The 24,054-nt window shown below is 60.3% G+C and overlaps 1 protein-coding gene across 1 annotated transcript; it reads left to right on the top strand.

The window, feature by feature from the left end:
• Positions 1 to 2,117: 2,117 nt before the first annotated feature.
• FOXO6 (forkhead box O6) lies at positions 2,118 to 23,276 on the top strand. The gene is made up of 2 exons (XM_030867509.2): positions 2,118 to 2,931; positions 21,146 to 23,276. The coding sequence occupies exons 1-2, from the start codon at positions 2,518 to 2,520 to the stop codon at positions 22,409 to 22,411; spliced, it is 1,680 nt and encodes a 559-aa protein (XP_030723369.2). The 5' UTR covers positions 2,118 to 2,517; the 3' UTR covers positions 22,412 to 23,276.
• Positions 23,277 to 24,054: the final 778 nt, after the last annotated feature.

The following is a 24,054-nucleotide window of genomic DNA, read 5'->3' as shown; positions in this document are numbered from 1 at the left end:
TCTCTGCCAACCTGGCTTCCCAGCCCCGCAGTGGCAGCCTGTGCCAGGGCCCCCAGCTAAGGATCCTCCCAGCTCTGGTATGGCCCCCAGCAGGCCCCGTCTCACAGAGCAGGCTATGCCAGGGCTGAAGACCAGCAGGAGGCCGGCCTGGCTTCCAGGGTACCTGAGGGGGCAGCCCTCAGCATGGGCTCCCCAGGCAGGGAGGGCATATGAGAACTGTGGGAGGGGGTCCAGCAGTGATTTCAGGGCCCTTCTGACTCTAAACAGAACCACCTGGAGGGTGTGTGTGTATATGTAAGCAGAAAGGGGACAGCCAATGGTTCCCATGCACCCTTGCCTTCGGGATGTGACTCAGGCAGATGCCACGCCAGGCATTTGCAAGCTGGACCTGCTCCCACCCTGGGGGGGGGTGGCGAGGAGGGGCCCCTCCAGCCCTGCCCGCACCCTCACCCTTGGCCCTACTCCTTGGGACCTAAGCTGAAAGGAAGAAATTTTTGAGAGAGGGGTGTCTCCTGTGGTCTGGGACCAGCCTTCCCACTGCCCAGAGAACTTTCTGCAAGTTGCAGTCTCCAGCCTCTCCAGGAATGTGGTACTGGCTGGTGAGCTTAGATTCTAGTCCTGGCCATTCCATCTGGGCAAGACACCTGCCCACTTTGGGCCTCAGTTTCCTGACTGGCAAAAGAGAAATATTGGGCTAAAGGGACATAGATATTACTGGCAGAGCAGCAGTGGTCTGGGCAAGCAAGGGACAAGGACAAGTGCTGGGAGCTGGGTTAAAGAAGGTGTCAGGGATAAGTTGAGCTGAGTTTTGAGGAATGGGAAAATCTTCGGAGGACCTTGAGGAGGGTAAAGGGTGTTTTAGGCAGAGGGGATGCACCAAGCAAAGGCTGGCAGGTGGAGTGTTGCCTGGAAACCTAGCCTAGGGCCCTGTGGGATGAGGTAATGGGCTGCCCAACTGCTCATCCGACCTCTTCCTTCTGAGGCTGTATGATGATCTGACTTACATCTGACTTCTCCACTAGCCTATGAGGGAGGGACCTCATCTGTCTCTGCTGCTGCTCTTGCCTTAGTAGCCCCAACAGTGCCTGGTGCATCAAAGGTGCTCAATAAATAACTGTTAAATGAACGAGCAACTTCTCCCCAAACAGGATGAAATTTGGGGCAAGTGTTTGCTCCAACAGCCCCTGCAAGAGCCTCCCACAGACTCTAAAGCAGTGGTTTGCAAAGTGTGGTCCAGGGTGCATCACCTGGGAACTTCTCAGAAATGCAGAGTCTCAAGCCCCAACCCAGACTTACCAGACTGGGGCACAGCAATATGTTTTAACAAGCTCGCCAGGTTGATTCTACTACACGTTAAACTTCAGGCACCCTGAAAGCCCACGAAAAACAACTTGCAGATGGAGAAGCCAAAATTGTGGCCAAGCCTGACCCAGAACACAGGTATTCTTGACCCTCTCCCTTTCTCCAGCCCAGGGCACAAAGAAGAGGAGAGCTCCATCATTCACCCCACCAGGTTTCTGGAATGAAGACTTGGAAACACCGGGGCGGGGTGGGGGTGGGGGTGATGGGGGGTGTCTAGAAACAGGGGCGGGGCATTCCTCCCAGGAATAGAAGGCGGAGCCAAGTGCTCTGAGCCCCGCCCCATCCCCGTTGCCCCGGGAAACCCCGGGTTGTAACAATAACCGGCTGACGCGCTTCGGGGAGGGATCCTGCCGAGTCCGTGGGCGGGACAGCCCTGCTGCGGACCAATGAGAGCGCTCGGGCCTCGCCCCCGCGCCCCCTCCCCCAGCTCAAAGTAGGGGGCGGGGTCGCACCCGCCGCTCCTCCCCTGCTCCGTAGGCGGCGCTGTTGCGTGCTGGGGCTGCGGCAGGGTCGCCCCCGGCCGGGAGCCCCGCCCCCCCACCTCCAGCCCGCGGGCGGGGCACCCGGCCGGCCGAGGATTCCACGGCCGCGGGCGGGCACGCCCCGCCCTCTCCCGCGCCGGGCCCGCCCCCTCCCCGTCCCCCGCCCATCCGAGGTGCAGCCGGCGCTGAGCGCGGCAGGCGCGGGAGCTGGCGCTGGAGCCGGAGCGGCGGCGGCGGCGGCGGCGGCATTCACGGGGCGGCGGCGGCGCGGGCTCCGGCACGGGCTCGGGCTCCGGCATGGTGCAATCCGGCCCCGTCCCGGGAGAGCGGGGCCCGCGTGCGGGGCCGGCGCCGGGGGAGCGGCGGCAAAGACGGTGGCGGTGGTGGCTGCAGGCGCAGGCAGGCGGCAGGTGCTAGAAGCGGGGCTGGGCGAGGTGTGTGCCCGCTGGGCTCCGGGGCCGCCGCTCCCTCACTGCCCCCATCTCTCCCTCCCTTCGGGCTTCCCGGCGCGTCCAGCCCCCTGTCTCCGCGACCCGGCCCATGGCGCCCCGCGGTTGAGCCGGCGCCGCCAGGGACCCCTCCCGCGGGCCTCCCCGGGGCGCGCAAATCCCAGAGCCGCCCGCCCACCATCCGCGGAGCCCCCCTCCCCTCCTCGCCCGAGCCGGGCGGGACCATGGCTGCGAAGCTGCGAGCGCATCAGGTGGACGTGGACCCGGACTTCGCGCCGCAGAGCCGGCCGCGCTCGTGTACCTGGCCCCTGCCGCAGCCAGACTTGGTCGGCGACGAGGACGGAGCTCTGGGTTCAGGGGTTGCCGAGGGCGCTGAGGACTGCGGGCCGGAGCGCCGAGCCACGGCCCCGCCGATGGCCCCAGCGCCGCCGCTGGGCGCGGAGGTCGGACCGCTGCGGAAAGCGAAGAGCTCCCGGCGGAACGCGTGGGGGAACCTGTCCTACGCCGACCTCATCACCAAAGCCATCGAGAGCGCCCCGGACAAGCGGCTCACGCTCTCGCAGATCTACGACTGGATGGTCCGTTACGTGCCCTACTTCAAGGATAAAGGCGACAGCAACAGCTCGGCTGGCTGGAAGGTGGGGGCGTCCGGCAGGGGAGGGGGTCTGGAGTCGTCGGCTGGGGCTTCCAGGGGCTGCTAGATGCGTCTGGGCTCCCGGCGGGCGGTCTAGAGGGAGGCCCTGGGGCACCCCCAGGAGTCACAGAGTGTGTGCCCAGGGCGTGGGGCCGGCCGGCAGACAGGCGGGGGCGTGCTGGGAGCAGCTGTGTGCACGCTCTGGATGCGAGCTGGGAGGTCTGGTGGGGTGACAAGGGACTGCCACTTTGAGGCACTCTCGAGGGACACCCTCACCCCATCCTTGGGGGCATAGCAGAAGAACCTATTCTCGGGCCTCGTACATTGGGGACCCCCCTCTTAACCCCACGAGTTTGCTTTGTGTTACTCTTGTTTTACCCTCTCCACCAGGGCACCCTCCTTAAAGAGCTGACATAATGACTTGAGGCCAGTGGCTGCTTTCCTCCCAAATCTTTCCCACTGCCCTCCCTGGAGCTGGCCGCAGGGTGAGGAATGCGACCCTAGGCCCACAGTTCTTTCTGTGGTGCCAGGAGTTCACTCTAGGGCACCAGCCAGCCTAGGGTGGGGAACTGGTCAGGTGACCTGAGATCTGAGTTCTCCATGGGGCAGCTGCTGCCCCCCTTGCTTGGCTCAGCGTGGTGGGCTGGTGACGATCCCTGCTGGTGTGAGGGCAAGGTACTGAGACCTGGGGATCTGCCCATGACCACCCCAGGCTGTCTTCCACTTCCCTGGCTTTCTGAGCCCAGATGCACTTGGGGGAGGGGGAGAGGGGAGGGGCACCCCAGGGAGGCCTCAGTACCAACCAATGGAAAGGGGGGAGCCATCTTGGGCGACGACAGGGTCTTGACGGGATTGTGCCCTCCAGACCCTCCCCTGGCCAACTTGTTGGGGCGTGGGGATAGTCGATGCCTTTGGGGGAAAGCAGACTGGGGTGGGGTGGGGGTCGGGCCATGCCTAGGGCCTGTGAGCTTTGAGACTCCCTGTGGGAGAGGGGGTTCTCTATGAGGGAGGCATGCCTGAATGGAGGGAAGGGGCTCTGGCTGGTGGTGCCTATAGGCAGGGTCAGAGGAAGGAGGTGTGCTGGGGGAGGAGGGGAGGCTTGCGGACATGGACAGCTCAAGATGCCCAGGGGCTGCACTGTAGGGGCCACGGTGCTCTGCCCTGGGAGCCCATGGCTCTCAGGCTTTACGCTGGCAGCTTCTCTGTCTGTCTGTGGCCACTACTGGGTGGGGACACAGGCTGGAGGGGCCCACATGAGTCTCCTTCTCCATCCTCTCTCCGGTCCCCTTGGGCTCAGCCCCCTCCGGAACACTTGTTCCTCCTAAATGGGTCCTGCCCTTGTGCTTTGCTCCCACCTCCCTCCCATGTACTGTCCCACCCTTCACTTCTCCCTGTAGATAGTCCCTGTCCTCAAGGGCACAGAGTTCAGATGCCTCTTCCAGGAAGCCTTCCCTAACCCTTTTTAGCTAGCTCAGGACTCCCTCTTCTCTGGCCCTCTCCCTGTCATAGGTCTTAGTCTTTTGTGTCCTGTCTCATTTCCCTTCCCCACCCGCTTTGGAAGACAGTGGCAGTGTCAGAACAATCTCTGTGCCCACGGCTCCGAGCATAGAGCCTGGCACTGGGAACTACCAGTGCATGTCTGGTAAAAGAGTGAAGAAATACGTGGATAGTGAAGAGGGTGCTGAGGCCAGGGAGGGTACTATGGGCCAGAATAAGCCAGGAGGGCTTCCTGCAGGAGGCAGAGCTCCAGCTGGGCTTGATGGGTGAGGGATGATGGGGAAGATGGCAAGAGGGAACATGAGGCTTGAAGCTGGGAGAGAACTGCAGTTCACTGAGGGTCTCAGGGCCAAGCCCCGTGCCAGGCACCTTCAGGCATCTGTGCCAGGTGTCTCCTTTAATGCTGTCTGCACTCCCTGAGGTAGGTTTTACTGTCACTACTTATAGGGCTGGGCACTGAGGCAGGGAGTGGAGGAGTGAACTGCCCAAGGTCACACAGTCAGTAGATGGGAAAACTGGATTCCAGTCCAGATGTGTCTCCCTCCAGGGACCCAGAGCCTCTGGAATAGTGTCCTGCTGGCACTGGATGTGGGAGGGGGACACTGACAGCTTTCAAACAGGGGCAGATCTAAATCCTAGACTGTGATTGGGAAGGTACTTGGAGATAATTTAGTCCCATGAGTTCATTTCTCAGACTGTGAGACTGAGGCCCTGGAAGAGAATGGGACTCTTCTCAGGTCATCAGTGAGCGGCAGGCCCTGGATGATGGCCCAGGCCTCCCGCCTGCCCATTGGATGCAGTTTCCACTGCACCTCGCTGCTGGGGACACACTGGTTCTCCCTGCGCCTGGGCTCAGGAATGCTTGTCCTGGGCTAGGGCATTGGTGAGGGAGCCTCAGCCTTGGGCTCCTGACCTAGGCCCTGGCAGAGACCCCCAAGGCACTGGAGGAGGGCTGTTCAGAGAGGCCCCTGGCCTTTCCCATCTCATCTCCTCAGTGGCTGTCCTCCTTCTACCCCACCGCCCATCCAGCTCCCCAGGGAGCCTCCTTCCCCTCTCATTCCTGTCCCTCCTAATGCCTGTTCCCCCATTCCCAGTCAGTCCCTCCAGGGCCCTGGTGGCAGGCTGTTCCCAACTCCCAGCCACCCTCCGGTTAGCGGAGCCTGTGGTACACCGCAGGTGCCAGGGCTGGGGCCAGGGACCCCATTGTTCCTTCCTCCCTCCCCTCCCCCACGTAAGTGTTGCACTTGAGTCCCTGGAGTGTACCGAACCCTGTGCTAGATGGAGTGGGGGGACCGAAGGGGAAGGCGTTGCACCTGCTTTCAGGATGCATCAGGGCTCAGCCAGTTCCACACGCAAGCCCTCTGTCTTGCAGGCAGGACTGGGGGCCGGGGAGTGGGGGTGGGAGTAGGAGTGTGGGGAGAGTGGGGTAGGTCCCTCACAGAGAGCACTTGATCTGGTCTGTCTTCTCTGGGTCGGGGGGGGGTAGAATTGGGGAGAAAGTCTTCCAAGGGATATTGACTGCATACGCAAAGGCAAGGAGGTGGAATTGCGTATGTTGGGTTTGGGAGACTGTTGGGTGTGCCAGGCTGGAACCAAGGGCTCCTGGGCAGGGCTAGGAGCGTGGGATGGCAGGGCTGTGGCGTGGGAAAGGCCGAGTGAGGGCCCTGTGCTTGGCCTTTGCCCTGTGGTCCCACCTGTGATGTGGGAAGATAGTTCAGAGGTGTTGCAGAGAGGAATTGGAGGAGGCAAGATCAACAGCAGGCCTAAGGCACCCAACAGGCTGAAGCCCGAAGAGAGTCTGGGCTTGGTGCTAGGAACACCACCAGAGAGGCTGGTAGTGTTGCCGTCAGGGCAGAGGGTCTCCAGGCCTGGGACGAGGGCTTGGACAGGAGTCTCCCTCCCTCTCCAGTGTCCCAAAAGTGTGGATATCCCACATCCAGGTAGAGCCTCCTACTTCCTCTCAGACACTCTAGCCCCACCTGCCTCCTCCGGGAAGCCTTCCAGGCTGCTCTGGGTCCTGGTGCTCCTTCCACTTAGCGCCCTTGGAGTTATTCCGCCTGCTTTTGTGTTTCCAGGCTGCCAGCTCCCCTGGGAGCTCCCAGGCCAGGCCGGGGTGCCTCCCATTCCTGTCCACGGGACTGGTGGGGGAGGAGCCCAGTGGATGGGGATTTCCCTTCTCCCTCAGTGCCTGGAGCAGCTTGGCTGTTGTGGGGTGGGATCGGGTGGGGGGTGTCCCCCCCAATCCGGCCCAGGCGGGCCAGTAGGTCCTAGGTGGGGTGGGGGCTAGAGGGGAGGCACTGATCTGAGAGGCCGGGAGGAGGGTCCTGCTACAGCCCGACTGAGCGGTGGTTGTGCGTGCAGGGGCTCCCCTTTCTCTCCTCCCCCCAGCCCGTTCCAGCAGGGCTCCCTCCTTCTTCTTTGTCCTCCGGGGATCCCCAGCCCCGAGGGCTGGTGGAGGTGCGGGAAGAGGCGGTGTGAGCCCGGGTTGGGGGGTGTCCTCACCCCCCGCGCTGCACGAGCGGGGGGCTGGCAGCTGCCCGCCTCCTGGGCACGAGCCCGTGCCAGCCGCTCCTGGCACAGTTGCTGGCACGCCCGGCAGACTCCCACGGCCACCTGCTCACACCCACCCACGAGCGCTGGCGCGCGGCGGGCCCTTCCGGCTTCCCGGGCCTCCCGGCGCCCCTCCCTCGCCACCGCGCCCCTCCCCCCCAGTCCTCTGCTCCCCGAAGGCCCCACACTCTGCCCGCCGCGTGGCCCGCCCGGCGGCCCCCTCCCCAGAAACTTGGGGAGCTTGGGAGGCAGGGCCGCCGGGAGGCCCCTGGGGTGGCTGCGCCTCTGCGGGGAGAAGGGGGGGACCTGGAGGCAGACAGACAGACCGACAGACAGGGTGAGGGCCCCCGCCTGCCACCTGGCGCCGCTCCAGCGGGACGATGGCGGGCAGCGCCGTGCCAGGCGGTAATTGCAGACAGACTAATTTAAAGAGATGAGACGGTTATTTTTAACTCCTGTTAAGGTAATGAACGGCGCTTGGGGGGGGAGGTGTGTGCGGGTTCGAAAGTTCAGCGCCCCCCAGCCGCCACTTTCTGCGGTTTGGGGCTCCCCTCTCTGCACGCCGGTTTGGGGCTCCCCTCTCTGCACGCCGTGAGGACCCAGCTCAGGACTGAGTGGAGTGGAGGGGCTCTGCCAGAGAGGGGGAAGGGCTCAGAGCGCCGGACAGCAGGCGCCCACCAGCCAAGCCCACATCCCCTCAAATCCTGTCCTCCATCCTTCCAGGTGGGTGTTAGCATCCCGGTTTCCCAGGTGGTGAAGTGACTTGTCTTAGGGTCACATCCCTAAGAAGTGGCAGACCTGGGAACTGAACCCCGTCCTGTCCCCCAAACTCAAGCATTTCCTCCTGTGCCATTGGGACTGGAGAGGAGGGATTTGGGAAGGGTGCAGGCTTGTTTCTTGCAGCCCACCTTCTCCCATCTTTGAGTGGCAGCTGCTGGTGGTCACTCCGTGGGGTCCTGGGGGCTATGGAAGCCCGTCTCTCTATGTCTTGTGAAGGGTGAGGGTGTGGTCGCGGGCCGCGTGTGTGGATGTGAGCTATAGCAGGGGGAGCCCCCTCCTCACCTCACTGTCCCCCTTAACTTGTGGCTGACTCCTCAGCACCCCTTTCCTATTTGCAGCCTGTGGCCTGCCTCCCAGCTTGGGAGTGGGTACCTGAGAAACAGGTACACATTGGTGCCCACTCCTTCCACACCTGAGTCTGACTTTGGATCTCCAAGAGAGGTGGAGCCCATCACCCGCTTCCAAGCCTCCTTCCCAGGTTAATCCCTTTCTCACACACTCCCAGGGACCTGGAGCCCGCAAGCTCTGGGACTGCCCATTCTGTTGCTAGACAAGACCTTCAAGTTGTTAGGCCTTCCTTTCTTCTCCCTGGCCATGACCCATCTCTCTGGAGCATCGCTCAGGGTGTCCTAGTTCAGCCCTTTGGGGTCTGTTGGAGCTGTGGAGTCGGGAGTTGGTGAGTGGTGGGCAGAGCACCTGTAGGGGACCCTGATCTAGCGTGTGTGAGCTGGAGCAAAGCTCTCTCCCCTTCTGGTCCACAGTGCTCTCATCTGTGTCCAAAGGGCCTTAACTCACTCAGTCTGTGGCCCTTTCGGGGCTGTGACTGACGAACCCTCTGGTTCTAGGAGCCATGAGGGGTTAGTTGGGACCGAGAGCACAGAGTACCTAATGGGACTTATCATGGGTGGAAGCACGTGAGTACAGGTGTGGATGGACTCAAACTGGGAACTCCTGCTTGGGGCTGCCTACCCTGCCCCTGGCAGTACCCAGGTGGCAGACAAACTCAGGGCACAGTGAAGGGAGTGCTCCTGGCAGTCCCAGCTGGCTACCAGAGCAGGCAGATGGGGGGTGCAGGGTGTTAGGTGGGCATTAGCAGAGGCTCTGGGGCCCTGGTAGGGCGCTCAGGGGGACAGCTGGATCTGGAGCGCCCCCCTTCCTCCTGGCATCCTGGTTACCATGGAAACCAACTCCTGTTTGGGAGGGTTTGGCTGTCTGCTGCCTCTCCCCACCCCCCAACCCATATGTGGAGGTGGGAGGGGGGCCAGGTGGCGTGTGGGGGAGGGGCCTCCCACCCCCTCCCACCCCCCCCGCCCCCCCCCCCCCGGGCCTCCCTCTTTGCAGAGAAGCCTTTCTGGTCTCTAAGGGGGATGCCTCTTTTGGGAAGGGGAACCAGAATTCAGAGGATTAACGCCTGGATGCTAGGCAGTCAGTTGGGCACTTCACATAAATCCTCTCATTTCATCCTCCCTGCCTCCTGCCAGGTATGTGTTAATAGCCCCATTTTGCAGTTGAGGAAATGGAGGCTCAGAAAGATGAAGTCACTTGGTCAAGGTAGCATAGCTGAGACGAGGCTGAGCCTAGATTTAGATGCAGACCTGTTTCCTCCATGTTCCGCCATCTTCCAATGCCAGTGTAGTATCAGCCCACACCCCAGCCAGCCCTCCTGCCCCAGGGCTCACTCATGCTCGCTCCAGAGCCCTCCAGGGCTCCTCAGTTCCCCTGGGAGCCAACCAAGCCCAAACTGCTCTGTTTGGACCCCTGGGCCCTCTGCTGGCCTTGTCCAGGCCCTGCCCTCCCTCCCACTTTCCCTGCTGCCTCTGATCCCAGGCAGCCCTCACACTGCCATCTTTATACCTGACACTGGAGTTCTCAACCCAAACCACTGCCATTGTTACATGCTCACCAAGGCTGCTATCGACTCTCATGGATTGAACGCTGGGGACACCCCTCAGAAACTAGGCGGGTGCTTGGGTAGTTTGAACAAAATCCTACCTCCCAGGTGATTCTGAAAGCCAGTGTGTCTTTCTGAGAATCTGCCTTAAATCCTTAGTTGTTGGCAGAGTTACCTAGAAGCTTTTAGGTAGTGCAATCTGCAGCCCCTGTCTCAGTCCCTCTGTATCAGACTCTCAGTGGGTGGGCTTTGGAATCTATATTTTAACAGGTCTGTCTGATGACGGGTCGGATTCTGAACCGATGCCTTAGATGGTAGCTTCCTCTGCTTCTGCTTGTGGAGTCTTAGTTCCCCGACCAGGGACTGAACCCGCAACCCCTGCAGTGGAAGCATGGACTCTTAACCACTGGACCTCCAGGGAAGTCCCCCTCCCATCTTCCGCTCCCAGGGTGGACCACCTTCTTCTCTAAACAGGCTGCCCAGATTGAGCCCACATCTCTCCTCCTCACTCTTTTTCTGGGTCCTCCAGGGAATTGAGCCCCATGCAGTCAGCTCCAAGGGACTGAAACACCACAATACATTCGCCTGCCCTCCGTGTCTGATGTGCTGTGCCACTGAGAGCCTTTGGCTGCCGGAGGGAGGGGAAACGTCGTGTACTCAGCAGGCCTCTCTGGCGCTGGCCCACAAGGAAGTGGAAAGTCGCAGCCCCTGCTCTCTGCTAGAACCCTGTCTGATGGGGGAGGCGAGACCATGTGTACAGCGCGGTGCTGGTCTTACAGGATCCAGTCCTGGGGCTGTAGCGTGCCACTCCAGGCCTTGGCTACCTGGCCCCAGTCAACCTGTACGGCCACATCACCCACCCCAGCGGTCTTCTGACCCTTGCCTCAGCCACACAGAACTCTTCCAGCTCAGGGTGGAACAACCACATGCCATGACAGGTGTGCTTCCATTTAATTTTCACCGCAAACCGTGAAGCTGGTACTGCTACTATCCCCGGTTTGCAGATGAGGAAAGTGAGGCTGAGAGAAACAAAGTGGCTCTCACAGTATCCCACTGGAAGGGACAGAAATGAAACTCCCCTGGGCTACTCCTCCCTAACCGAGTGCTCTGGCCAGGCCAGTCCAGGCTGGCCGCTACCCCCCTGCCCCCCAGCCCTAGCACTGTCTCTCTGATTTCCCTTAGAGTTTGGCCCTGGGGCTTCCAGCCTCGGGGGTGGCTCTGGGAACCCTGGTACCCTTTCTCAAATCCAGAGCTCCCAGAGGGAGGGAGCTGACATTGTCCGCCCCCCTCCATCTGCAGGCCCCAGGGCTGATGGCCGCTTCCTCTACTCACTTCAATCCAGGCCTACACCCACTGGGCACCCAGTGTGCAGCACTGCTCAGAGGAACCGGACTGGCTCCCTGCCCTCGAAATGCCTGCAGGTCGAGCTGGGGAGATAAGACGAGGATAAAAACTATCCAGGGTCATGATGGAGGGCCAGATAATGAACTACAGGAATTTGGAGGTGAGGGGGAAGAACCAGGCAAAGGAGTCAAACCCTCAGGACTCTTCAGGAGCCCCACAGGGTCTGGCTGTGTTAACCGGAGCCCAGCAGGACTTGAGGCTGGGGAAGCAAGCAGGGGCTGGATGGCGAATGGCCTTGAATGCCACACCAAGGAGCTGGCACTCCAAGCTGTGGGGGATGAGGAATGCCATGGGCAGAAAGGATGGTATGGAGGGTGGGGGTGGGGGGAGAGACTGGCTCAGGTGCCCAATGTGGGCCCAATACTGGGGTCCAGGGGAGAAGGTGAGCCTGAGAGAGGATGGAGGCCCCAAGATTCCAAGCAGCACCCTTTGGTGCCTTGAGGATCTCAGAGGTAAGACAGAGTGGTGTGGGTAGGAGTCTGGAGGCAAGCAGGGAGGAGCAGTCCTAGTTCTGCCACTTACCCTCTGTGTGGCCTTGGGCAACCTAGCTTCAGTTTCCCCCTCTGCAAAGTGGGATAATAATAAGACTTATGTCCAAGATTTGTGGTGAGAATTGCATGTAAGGAGAGTTACATGTAAAGTCCCCAGTGAAATCTTAGCAAATACCATTATTGGTATTCATTGCTCTGGGAGAGGAAAGGAGATACCTCCACATGTGCTGTGTAGGGTAGGGGTCCTGGGCCCTGATCCCTGAGAGACACTGACTTGTGTATGTGTTTGGGGTCGGGGGTAGGATTTCTTCTTCTAGTCCCTCCCGTTCTGTCCCTGGAGTGTCAGAAGATCAGGACGTCCAAGCTTCATCCTGCCCTTAGGTCCAACCACTGCTCTGCCTACAGAGCCTTCCCCATGGCCTTGGGAAGCAAGCAGGCAGGTTTTAGGCACTGTATTTTTACAGGCGAGGCCAGTGATTTACTCAAGGTCACCCTCGAATCCGGGGCTGCCTGCCCCTGGGCGCCGGCTCCTCTTTGCCCACTGGCGGGCTTTGCGACCTTGGGCATGGTCCTTCCCTCTCTGGCCCTCAGTCTCATCTCGGGATCCGAGTTCACCTCCCCCAACACTCCGGGAAGTTGTGATGCCTCCTCCACCCCTCCAGTCCCCTCCCCCTGTCCTCAGCTGGCCTTGCCTTCTTTTGTAACCTGAGCTGGGGCCGTGGGGGAAGGGGCTTGCCCTCAGCCAGAGGCACCTGCCAGCCGAGCAGATGTGAGTGGATGGAGGCCCGCCCCCCCCCAAGCCCCTAGGGGGTCACCTGCTGCTGGCTCGGCAGGGCTGGTGCTGGAGCAGGCAGTGCTCAGCACACCCAGGCCTGGCCTCTGGCCTCTGCCCCCGGAGCTTACCCTGAGCACTTGTTCATTTTTCAGCGGACATTCGTGCTCCAACATGCCCTGCAAGGGCCTCTCGGGCTCCAGTAGAAGACAGATGGCAGATGAGGGCTGATGCCCCGGTCTGGGTGGGCTGCCCCGAGCTCCTGGAGCCCCTCGGCATGGGGACAGAGGGCCAAGGGCGGCCCCTGGGGACGAGGGCAGTGTCTATGCGGGTGGCCATGCCCCTGGGAGAGCAGATGGTCCTCTTGGCACCATGCCCACTCTTCCCCCCCTCTTCCCCCCCCAGGAGCCAGCCTGTAGGGCTGGGGCACAGCTGCTGAGCCCTCCCCAGAGCCAGGCCCGGGGCAGGACTGGGTGAGGTCACCGCAGCTGCTCCCAGGGCCGGGGGCAGTGGTGTTGGATGTGCTGCCGGCAGAGGGAGGGAGGAGAGGCTGGGAGAGGCCTGAATGGCCTGGCATTTACGGATCCCCTTTAGTCCTGGAAGAGGGAGGGAAGAGTCTGTGGAGAGGTTGCTGAGCCAGTGTGGACAGCACCTGGCACCCCCTCCCCAGGGAAGCTTCTGTCTGGCCTAGGCTCCTCCCTACAGGTCTCTCAGGGTAGGAGGAAGAGCAAGGGCCCTGGGTGTGAATTCCTGCCTCAACACTTACCCACCTGGGCAGGTCAGTTGTCTCTTGAAGCCTCAGTTTCTCATCTGTAAAGTCAGGATAATGAACCAGCTCAGAGGTTTGTTACAGATACTCAGTAAGATTTTAATTGTTGAGCGCCAGCACAGCACACCGAGTGCTCAGCAAATGGTAGCTTCTTTCCTTTCTCACTTTGCTGAAGTCTCCTGAGAAGCCAGGGGAGAAGTAGGGAGGAGGCAGAGGCAGCAGGAACCGGAGGGGAAACCGGGAGGGAGGAGGCAAGGCCTGGAGCTCCGGCCTGAGGTCTTGTTGAACAGAAACGACACAGAGTTGCCCGGCCTGAGTGGTTCATGGCTGCTGAGAGTTCCGACCTATGTGTGGACTTGCTGTGAGCCAAGGACTGCCCCACAGAGTTCAGGTGGGGAGGCAGCCTCACCTAGAGTTCTACTCCAGCGTGCAGGTGGATTTTTGCAGTGGCACTGAAGGGAGGAGCAGCTATCTTTGGGGCTTGCAGAGCGGGCTAGGAAATGCTGCACAGCTAGCCCTGATGGAGCGGCAGGAACCACTTGAGCAGAGAGCGAGGGAAGGGCACAGGGAACAGAGTGTGTGAAGGCATGGAGGTGTGAGACATCCAGGGTGGCTGGAGTCCCAGATGGGTTTAAGGGAATGGAGGTAATGAAGCTGGAGAGCACCAGAGGGCCCTTGAGTGTCAGTCTGGAGTTGGACGTAAGCGCTGGCGGCACGAGGAGCCATGGGCTTTTGAGTAGGGGTGAGCTGGGACTTCTGCTGCTGATTTGTGTACTGCCCAGGCTGGGTGTGTGGGTTCTGTTGTCTCTGCGGGGGCAGGGGTGGGGGACGCCAGGGCCCGTCCCTTGACCTCACGCCTTGCTTTGGACATTTGGTTCCTCCTGGCCCCTGGCTGCTCACTTCTGTTCCACTGCTGACCCCAAGCCCATTCACCTGTCAACACCTGTGGCTCTGATGCCCCCACCTGCCCTTCTACCCTTCCTTCACTACACACCCTAGTACCAAGGGTTTGCATGGGGCCTCAGGGCCCTGAGGTCATCCAGGCCACCCTTTCTGCCAGGAATCCTGTCTGGACTGAGTACTCCAGGCAGCAGAGCCAGTGACCCTCCCCCCCGCCCCCGGCGCTGGCCACCCTCCCCCAGAGTCTGTGGCTCTCTCTGAGTCAGGTGTGTTCCTGGGCCAGAGGGGGTGGGGTGTTGTACGAGAGCTGTGCCTGGGGCTGAGACAGGGAGTCAGGAAGACTCTTGACATGTGGGATCTCATCCAGTTCCCAGCCACGCTCCCTCCCCCACGGACGTTGCAATAGTTACCCTCTTTTACGGGGGAGGCCCAAGGTCACATGGATGAAGTTGGGATTCCAACTCTAGCCCTTAACCCTTCTTTATGCAGGAAAGGAGGGAAGGAAGCGGGGAGAAAGGAAATGGGAGTCATGGAGGGGATCAGAGCACTCATGCCCCCCAGAGGTGATCTCTGCTCAGGAAGGCACTAGAGGGTGGAGCTGGATCACCACCCCCACCGGACAGCTGGGGTCAGCTTCCTGAGGCAGGGGCCGGGCTGAACCTTGGACAGCGATAGAGCCTGGAGAGGAATCCATACCTGGTTTTGGACGCAAGACCCAGGACTGAACTGGGAGGGTCCTGGAATCCCCTTGGTGCCAGAGGCCAGGAGGTAGCACGGGGCTTGTGGGTGGGGAGCACAAGACTTGAGTCTCCTGTCTCTGATGAAAGCCAGGAAGATTGGGCTTGAGAACCAGGGCAGGGATGGCCTCTGAGGTGGGCAGCAGGGCAGTGTTCCCCGCCCCATTGGCGGTGTGGGTAGGAAGAGCCTTAGCTCTGGAATCCAACAGCCCCGAGACCCAGACCTGGCTCCATCACTTCGCAGCTTCATGGCCTCAGGAGTCATTTAACCCACCTGAGCCTCAGTTCTCCCCCCCACCCCACTTTGTAAAATAGCATCACCTACTCACGGTTTGCATGGCTGTTAGGATTCAAAGAAGAAACGTATCTAGAGAATCGAGCTTAGGTCTGGCACATCGTAGGTGGTGCCCTTCTCCTGCCTCGGTATTTGAGCACGGGCCAGTGGTGTGCGAGAGCTGGCTTGCACTGGCGCGTGAGAGCTCATCGTGCACACTTCTTCCCAGTTCTGCACTCAGTGACATCATGCTGCCAGCTTAAAATTGGCTACGATGGGAGTATCCATGCCACAGAAATCAGCAAATGCTACAAATCGAATCAGGTGGGTTTTTTTCCCCTGTTGGAGAGCTGAAGGAGATCCATCCCGTGGGCCCTCTTTAGCTCTCGAGGGGACCAAATGGGAGGTGGGGCAATGGTCGAGGGCTGGCTGGGCCGAGCAACCTAGAACTCAAAGTCCGTGGGCCCTTTAGGGCCTGGGGAGATTGGATATAGTCATCGTGCCATGCAGCCCTCTTTAGGCAGGGGACAGCAAATGGTGGGGCCCTTCTTCTCTCTCCAAACTCCCCCTCTTTGCCCCTACTCTTCAGCCCTGAGATCTGGTGGGCTCTGGCTGGAGAAGTAAGATTGGATGAGCTTGAGCTATCAGGGAATGAAACTATGCTGGGAGGAGAAATGAGGTTGTGCTGGAAGATAAACGGGGTGTACTGTCAGGGAATGAGGTGGTACTTGGAGGCAAGGTGAGGCTGCATTATGAGATAAATGAGGTTGTACTATCGGGATGAAGTGTACTTGTAGAAGAGATGATGTCCCGCTGGATCAGTCGGGTTGCACCATCAGGGAACACAGCCACACCACAGGAGGAAGGAGAGCCTCTGACTTGGAGGATAAATGAGGGTGTCCTGCTGGATAAATGAGGGGGCCCGTCAGGTGAACGGAGTGCTGTTAGCGAATGAGGTTGTACTTGCTGGATAAATGGGACTGGTGTGCTGGATAAATGGGGTTGTGCTGTCAGATGAATGCATTACCGCTCGTGGGCGAAGGGTGTCCTGGGAATAGATGAGGGTGTCCTCTTGGATAGATGAGCTGCCGCTACCAAATGGCTCAGACCCTGTCCACGAGGGAGGCACCGTCAGCAAGGGCGAGGTTATTCTGTTCCCACAGGGGCTACTGCAGCGTCTTCTGGCCCACGTGGTCCAGGCTGTGAGAGAGCTTGGCCACAGCAAGCCTTGGGTTCCCCAAGTCTATCTGGGGAGCAGGAGCGAGCAGGTGGGGCTTGGGGTGGGCAGCCGCCTTGTTCACCCTGGGAGCCTTTCTTCCCCTTGCACAGAAGCCCCTCCTCTCTGCAGTTCCTTCTGTGGCTCTGACCGCTCCTGCCTTTCTCCGCCCCATGCTTGCCTCCCATTCCGTCCCGTCCCGTATTCCCCTCTCTCAGCCCAGTTTGGAGAAGCCCCTATCGTGTGCCAGCCACTCTGACAGTCTCATTAATTCTCCCTGCCATACAATGTTCCCCCCCTTTTCTGTCTCTCCTTCATTCAGCAAAAATTTATGAAATGCCTAGCGTATACCAAACACATGGGGTCCGGTTACAAGAAAAAAAGGGGGGACAAAAATCCCTCATGGAACTTATTTTCTAATATAAGGGAAACCAGACAATAAATAATAAACACAATATAAAGAAATTATATGGTACTTTAGAAAGCGCTAATTGCTTTAGAAAAATTCAGAGCAGGCTAAGGGGGCCGAGAAATGGCAAGGCAGAGAAGCACTTGTTAAAAAAGTGGGTGGGATGGGGCTTCTCACATAGGTGACATCTGAACAGAGACTTGAAGGAGATGAGAGATGGATGTGAGTATCTGGGTGAACAGTGTTGCCCCTGCGACCGAGGCCCCAAGGTGGGATGGTGCCCGGCAGGTTCCTGGCAGCAGGACAGGGTCAGGGCAGGAGCCTGGGAGGTCATGGAAGGGCTTGTGGGCTACGGCAAGGCCTTTGTTCTTTACTCGGAGTGAGATGGGGGCATCAGAGCGTTCTGGGCAGGACTGGTTGTGGTCCATGTTATTTATAGGATCCCTCCAGCTGCTGCCTGGAGGGAAACAGGGTGCAAGCAGGTAGCTGTTTGAGGAAATGGAGGTTCAAAGCATCTTTTGCTCCATTGTTTGTGGGTGTTGAAGCCAAGACTGGAATCCCGTGCTCTTTGTCCCGTACCAGCCTCTTCTCCCTGGTGCCTGAGGCCCCAGGGGGCTGGCCTCTCGCCCAGGTTCTGAGGGAGAGTAGGATGGGCATGGGATGTAACCTACTGTCCCTTCCCTCTGTCCCTTGATGGTCTCTGAGGCACTGAGTCAGGGAGGTCCCATCTCCCCTGGGAACCTGCCCCAGGCCTGCATGGAGGTGTGGGAGGTGTGAGGCCCCAGAAGCCTGGCCCAGCTTGCGCACCAGGGGAACCGGGGCATGCCGGGGCCGTAGCTGTGGTGGCGGGTTGCTAGGTGACTCTGAGAGGGAGCCCTGGTTACTGCTGCCTGGTAGAGGCGTCTCCCTCACCTCCTCCGTGGCCTCTGGTCTCCCAGGAGGCCTTGTGGGCGAGATGTGATCGGCGCTTGCCACTGGATCTTGGCTGGGAGCTCTGATGGGTACCAGGTGGCTGGGACCTGAGTAGCCAGAATGGGCTGCAGGGCCTGGCCTTGCCTCCTGGGGCACAGCCCTGGTGCACACCTGGCGAAGAGCCTGGCTCAGCAGACCAAGGCCTAGGTCCTCGCCCGGCTCTGGGCCACCTCGTTGGGTAACCCTGGGCAAGGCACGGCACCTTTCTAGGCCTCAACTGCCCCATCCATCTGGCCTGCAGAATCCCTCCGCAAGGGCCTCGTTTTCAGTGAGAGCGCCAAGGGAGGGTGCCGAGCAGGCAGGGCTCCAGGTACCCCTGCCCCACCTCCGATGGCTTGAGTGTTGAACACTCACGTTTTGCATTAGATTCCATTCACTAAAAAGGTTCCACTACTTTAAAAAAAAACAAAAGTTTGAAAACCTCTGGACTGAATGATTCCAAGAACTTTTTATTGTCAGACTGAAAAGGTGCCTAGAATCCAGTGGCCCATCTCATCAATTTATGGGGAGGGAAACAGGCCCAGAGAGGAGGAGGGACTGGCCCCAGGTCAGGCTTGCCGGGGAAGGAGGGCCACCTAGCTGGGGGTCATGAGGCCTGGGCTCGAATCCCTGGGTGAACTGGGGCAAGTCCTTTTTTCTCTCTGGGTCCGACCAGCTGTGGTTTTGGGCTGGGGCTCAGGGGTACCTGGCTGGGCAGGGAACAGAGCGGGGAAGGATGCAGACCTTCATAGGCCTGGAACATGTGTTCTTGGTGGTAATCTAAAACATTTTTATTGATATTCAGAAAATTTGGAAGTATTACGGAGTACAGTGCGAGATTCCTTTGAATTCTACAAAGGAAGCACAAGACTTGTAGGAATTTTGACCTTGTAACATGCCCCCAGCTTCCCATACTGCCAGCTTCTAGGGTTGGTTACATCATGGAAATTTTCAGAAGAAATGGAGGACTGGTTTCCTAAGATTCTTTGGAAGTTCTCTGACTTGTTCTCTCTGCCATGGTGGAACGTGAGGTCCTTTAGACTCAGAACGAGACTAACCTGAAATCAGTGCCTGGCTCTGCCACTTAAACTGTGTGATCTTTTCAACTTACTTAACCTCTCTGAGCCTCACTCGCCTCATCTTGACTAGGGCTCACAATCCCTGCGTTGTGTGGAGACTGATAGAATGTATTCTGTCAGTACTTCCAGTACTCAGGGCTGACCTGGCAGGTACTCGGGAGGTGCCTGTACTTGGCGGTGTCCTTCCTCCTCCCCCCACCCCCAAGCACTCAGAACCGGGCTGGCACGTGGTGACACTGATAAAGAGGTGTAGCCTGACTGACCTCCAGCTGGAGAAGCTGGGAGCTGGAGCCTCTGGTAAGGCAGATAATCCACCAGGGGAGGAGAACTGAGGCCTCTGAGGCCCCCCCCCAACCAACACAGGTGTTGGGAAGGGGCTGGGGAGCCAGGTGCAGGGGCGGGAGCAGGAGAGGGGCTTTCTACTCCAGGGAGCACCACTCCCTGGGGGTCCAGCTCCCCTCCTCTCAGGGCCCCAGGAGAAGCCAGGCAGGACTATGCTGGGACGGGCCTTGAAGCCCTAGCTGTTATCTCCCAAGACCAGAAAGTGCTAGAGATAGGGAGCCTGGGGCCCTGAAGAGTCAGGTGAGTACCTGGAACTGGGGGTGAGGGGTGGGAGGGTGCCCTGGGCAGCAGGGAGGACCCCTCCTTCTGGAGACAGGCGGGAAGGAGACAGGAGGGAGAGCCCTCGCGGGTCAGAGGTTCTGGAGCTGGGCGGATGAGAGCAGGTCCGTGCGCCGGGCAGATCTGGAGTGGCACCTGGCATTGCCGCCTGTGGGACCGAGGGCAAGTTACATCACGCCTCTGGCCTCCATGCCCTGGTACATGAGATGGGGTAATGCCAGCTCCCCAGAGTTGTTCGTGCCCAGCGCAGTTACACTCAGGGCCTGATACTGAGGATTGTAGAGACAGAGCGGGTCTGTGGAGTGAGCTAAGAAGTGAGGTCTTCTGGCCAGAGTGAGGGATTTAACCAGCGTTTATGGGCACCTGGTGTGTTCACCAAACACCCACACATGTTATCTCAGGTGATGATCTAACAGCCTTCTGAGGTGGTTACTGGATGTCGCCCATTTTTTTCAGAGGAGCTCACTGAGGCATGGACTCCTAGAGATTGAGTCAATAGCCATGGTCACATAGCTAGGTGGCTGAAAAGAGCCAGGCATCCTGCCCAGCCCTGCAGATACCCAAACCCCTGCTGTTTCCACAGCAGTACCTGAGCCAGGAGGTCCAGGCCACCAGCAGGGAGGCCTCAGAGGTGGGGCATGGTAGGCCCTGCAGAAGATCTACTCCTCCAGGTTCTTGTGGGAGCCAGGTCAGTGGAGCTGTGGACTCCCCAGCCTTCCTCTGTCCCCAGGACAGGCCTGGCAAACGCAGGCAGTGATATGGGGCCCAACAGAAATTTAGAAGAGGATACGTGTAGGTGTGCCTAAGGTGAAGCCCAGGGAAGGACCAGGGGCAGCCGAAGGGCTCTGTGGCCTTGGGCAAGCCACTTCACCTCTCTGAGCCTCGGTCTTCTTGTCTGTAAATGGGCCTGATGCCACGTGCTTTGTGGAGATTTTGTGAAGGTTCCACCAGGAAGGGGCTTTGAGGGCAGAGCTACTCTGCATCAGGTGGGTGGGGAGGGGAGGGGAGGGAGGGCTGCAGCCCAGAGGGGACCTGGGCTGACCTGAAGGTGGGCAGTGAGCAGAGGCGGGGTCTGGGGTCTTCATGGCCAGTGGATGTGCTTTGAGGGGCTTGCTGGGATCCAAGGCCTCTGTGGAGTTCACAGAAGCTCAGAGAAGTTGGGGGAAAGTCTGGGCCTCTACCCACCTTGGGGACACCCAGCCTATTCTGCTTTCCCTGGTCAGGCCCTCCCAGCAAAGGGTTAACAGTCTTCTTTACCTGCAGTTGCATTTTAAAGACACGAAATTAAAGCAGGTAATTTATTCTCCCCACACACGAAAGAGCAATTAGTTCTAAACAGGGCTTAATCAGTCACCGCGAGATTGATTTCTGGAGCCCTGGGTTTTCGGGCTCCTGGCGCCATGCCAGGCTGGCAGGGTGGTGGGGAGCGGACAAATGAGCCGCAGCGGCATGAGCCCTTACATAATCTGCTAGGGGGCCCTGGCAGCCTGGCTAGCCCCGGGCGGGGCTTGGCTGAGTTGGGGGGGGTGTCTTTGCTCCCCCGCTGCAGGTCCCTTAGCAGTTGCCTCCCTGGAAAGGCTAGACCCAAAGCTCTGGCCTCACCCTACAGACAGTGCCTGTGTGGGGCAGGGGAGCGGGAAGGATGGGGCGGGTCTGGGGTAGAGGATGGATAGTCTGAGTTTGTCCGACCTGGTACTTACACCTGTTCCCCCCTTCTTCCCTTTACCCTTTCATCTTCCCTATTTCCTCCCCCTCCGCCTTTTGGCTCCTCTCCCGTTCTCTTATACTCTCACTTCTCTATTTTCTCCCACTCCTCTTCCCATCAATTACCCCCTCACTTCCCACTCCCCCACCCCTATCCTTGTCTCTGGCCACAGAACTCCATCCGGCACAACCTGTCTCTGCACACCCGGTTCATCCGCGTGCAGAACGAGGGCACAGGCAAGAGCTCCTGGTGGATGCTGAACCCTGAGGGCGGAAAGACGGGCAAGACCCCGCGGCGCAGAGCCGTGTCCATGGACAACGGGGCCAAGTTCCTGCGCATTAAGGGCAAGGCCAGCAAGAAGAAGCAGCTGCAGGCACCGGAGCGAAGCCCCGACGACAGTCCCCAGGGCGCGCCAGCCCCGGGACCCGTGCCTGCCGCGGCCAAGTGGGCCACGAGCCCGGCCTCGCACGCCAGCGACGACTACGAGGCGTGGGCCGACTTCCGCGGCGGCGGGAGACCCCTGCTCGGGGAAGCGGCCGAACTGGAGGACGACGAGGCCCTGGAGGCCCTGGCACCGTCGTCGCCGCTCATGTACCCGAGCCCGGCGAGCGCGTTGTCGCCCGCGCTGGGTGCGCGCTGCCCGGGGGAGCTGACCCGCCTGGCCGAGCTCGGGGGCCCGCTGGGCCTGCACGGCGGCGGCGGGGCGGGGCTGCCCGAGGCGCTGCTGGACGGCTCGCAGGATGCCTACGGGCCGCGGGCCCGCGCCGGGACGCCCGCCTACTTCGGCGGCTGCAAGGGCGGTGCCTACGGCGGGGGCGGGGGCTTCGGGCCGCCGGCGCTGGGCGCGCTGCGCCGCCTGCCCATGCAGACCATCCAGGAGAACAAGCAGGCCAGCTTTGCGCCGGCCGCCGCGCCCTACCGCCCGGGGGCGCTGCCCGCGCTGCTGCCGCCACCGCCACCCGCGCCCAGGGCCGGCCCGGTGCTGGGCGCGCCCGGGGAGCTGGCACTGGCGGGCGCGGCCACCGCCTACCCGGGCAAGGGGGTGGCCCCGTACGCGCCGCCGGCGCCCTCGCGCAGTGCCTTAGCCCACCCCATCAGCCTTATGACGCTGCCCGGCGAGGCGGGCGCGGCGGGAGTGGCGCCGCCGGGCCACGCGGCCGTCTTCGGGGGCCCCCCCGGCGGTCTCCTGCTGGACGCGCTGCCGGGGCCGTACGCGGCCGCCGCCGCAGGGCCGCTGGGTGCCGCGCCCGACCGCTTCCCGGCCGACCTGGACCTCGACATGTTCAGCGGGAGCCTCGAGTGCGACGTCGAGTCCATCATCCTCAACGACTTCATGGACAGCGACGAAATGGACTTCAACTTCGACTCGGCCCTGCCGCCGCCGCCGCCCGGCCTGGCTGGGGCCCCGCCCCCCAACCAGAGCTGGGTGCCGGGCTGAGGGCCGCCTCCCGCGCCCTCGGTGCCCTGCCCCGCCCCCCCCAGGGGCCTCTGTCTTCCCATCCTGATCCCCGGGTCCCCACTCCCATTCCCGCTCCACGGAGGGGATCCAGGAGGCAGCCCCATTCCAGCTAGAGACATCCCTCGGAAGCTGACCGCTGAGGGAAGTGGTAGGGAGGGGCTGGGGCACCCTGCCATTCTTGCCCAGACTCCTGAGACCCGCTCCCCCTACTCCCAAGGGCGGGAAGCCTGGGAGTGGAGGTTGGATTCCGGGCTGGGTGGGAGTAGGGAGGAATGAGGTGGGCCGTGCTAGTCTGGGAAGCCAACCGGGAGGCGGGGCGGGGTGGGGGGGCGTCTCCGAATCTTCAGTTTCCTTTGCGGGGCCCCCGCGTGACGATTCGCCCACCCCAAAGTCGAATCTGATTCCCAATTGACACGTTCCCACTGGTTTTAGCCTCACCCACCCCAAGCCAGGAACCCCTCCCGGAAACACACTCACACCTACCTATTGGCTGTTCACCTTGAGCTGTCCTCCGGCCCTAAACCACTCTCCGACCTCCAGCCCCACAGTTCAGCCCCGCCCACCCATCCTTGCCCGCCTCAGTTTCTCCCCTCCCAGGTGGAAGTCCCTCTCCCTTTCCGCCCGTCCCCATACCCCAGTACTGGTCTCAGCCTCCCCAGTGGGCCTCAGCTCCGGATCCAGCCCCCCAACCCGACACCCCTTTCTCCGTGCCAGTCCTGGCTCCTCTCTCCCATATTTATAAGTGTCCGGTCGGGGCGGTCTGTGGGCGCGGCGTCCCCGGCGCATATCGTAGGCAGTGTACCGTGGCCGTGCCGTCAGCGTGTGCGTGTGCGTGTGTGCCGTGTCGAGGCCGTGTAGAGTGCATTGTACAGCATATTTTCATGAATAAAATTGTTTTAAATATTTCTCGCGCCTTGGGCTAGTAGGGGGAGCTGCGGAGGAAGAGGATAATTGGTAGGGATCATGGAGGCGGGGGTCCCCGTGCCCGAGCCCATTGTGGCTTTGTGTCTGAGTCTGTGTCAGCATTCACTGATGTCTGTCTGCTCAACACACTGGTTAAGCGCCTACTGAGTTTTGGATGCTGGAGATGTGCCTGTGTGGAGCTCTGCACCTGTTTCTGTGAACATGTGCATGCAGGAAGTTTCTGGCCTGGGGATATTCTGTCCTGAATAAGCTTCAGAGTTGGGAGAGAAGGCACAGATATTAACTGAGAACGTGTTCATGCCAGGTCCTGTATTAGGTATAATTTTTGTTCCCGTTGTACAGATGAGAAAACGGTCAGAGAGGGAAAATGGCTTAGGAAGGCAGGCAGCGATGGTGGAAAGGAGGCCTTTGAAGGCACACAAACTTCTGTTTGAATTTATTCCCTGCTTTTTCCAGCTGTGTGACCTTGGGCAAGTTTTCAGCCTCCACCTTGCTTTCCTGGTCTAGACCACAGGCTAGTACACCTATTGCATGGGTTTCTTGTGAGCAGTAAATGAGAAAACATACGTAAAGTGGCAGCACAGGTCCTGCAATCATTCATTCATCCATGGAAAATTTAGTGAGCACCTGCTATGTGCCAGGTCTTATACCAAGCACTGGGGCTACCATGGAGAGCAACAGAGGCACAACCTCTGCTC

The sequence above is a fragment of the Globicephala melas genome, chromosome 1 (assembly GCF_963455315.2).
Source record: "Globicephala melas chromosome 1, mGloMel1.2, whole genome shotgun sequence".
Taxonomy (NCBI): Eukaryota; Metazoa; Chordata; class Mammalia; order Artiodactyla; family Delphinidae; genus Globicephala; species Globicephala melas.
Note: the sequence above shows the minus strand (reverse complement) of the source record. Positions and strands in the feature narration are given on the sequence as shown.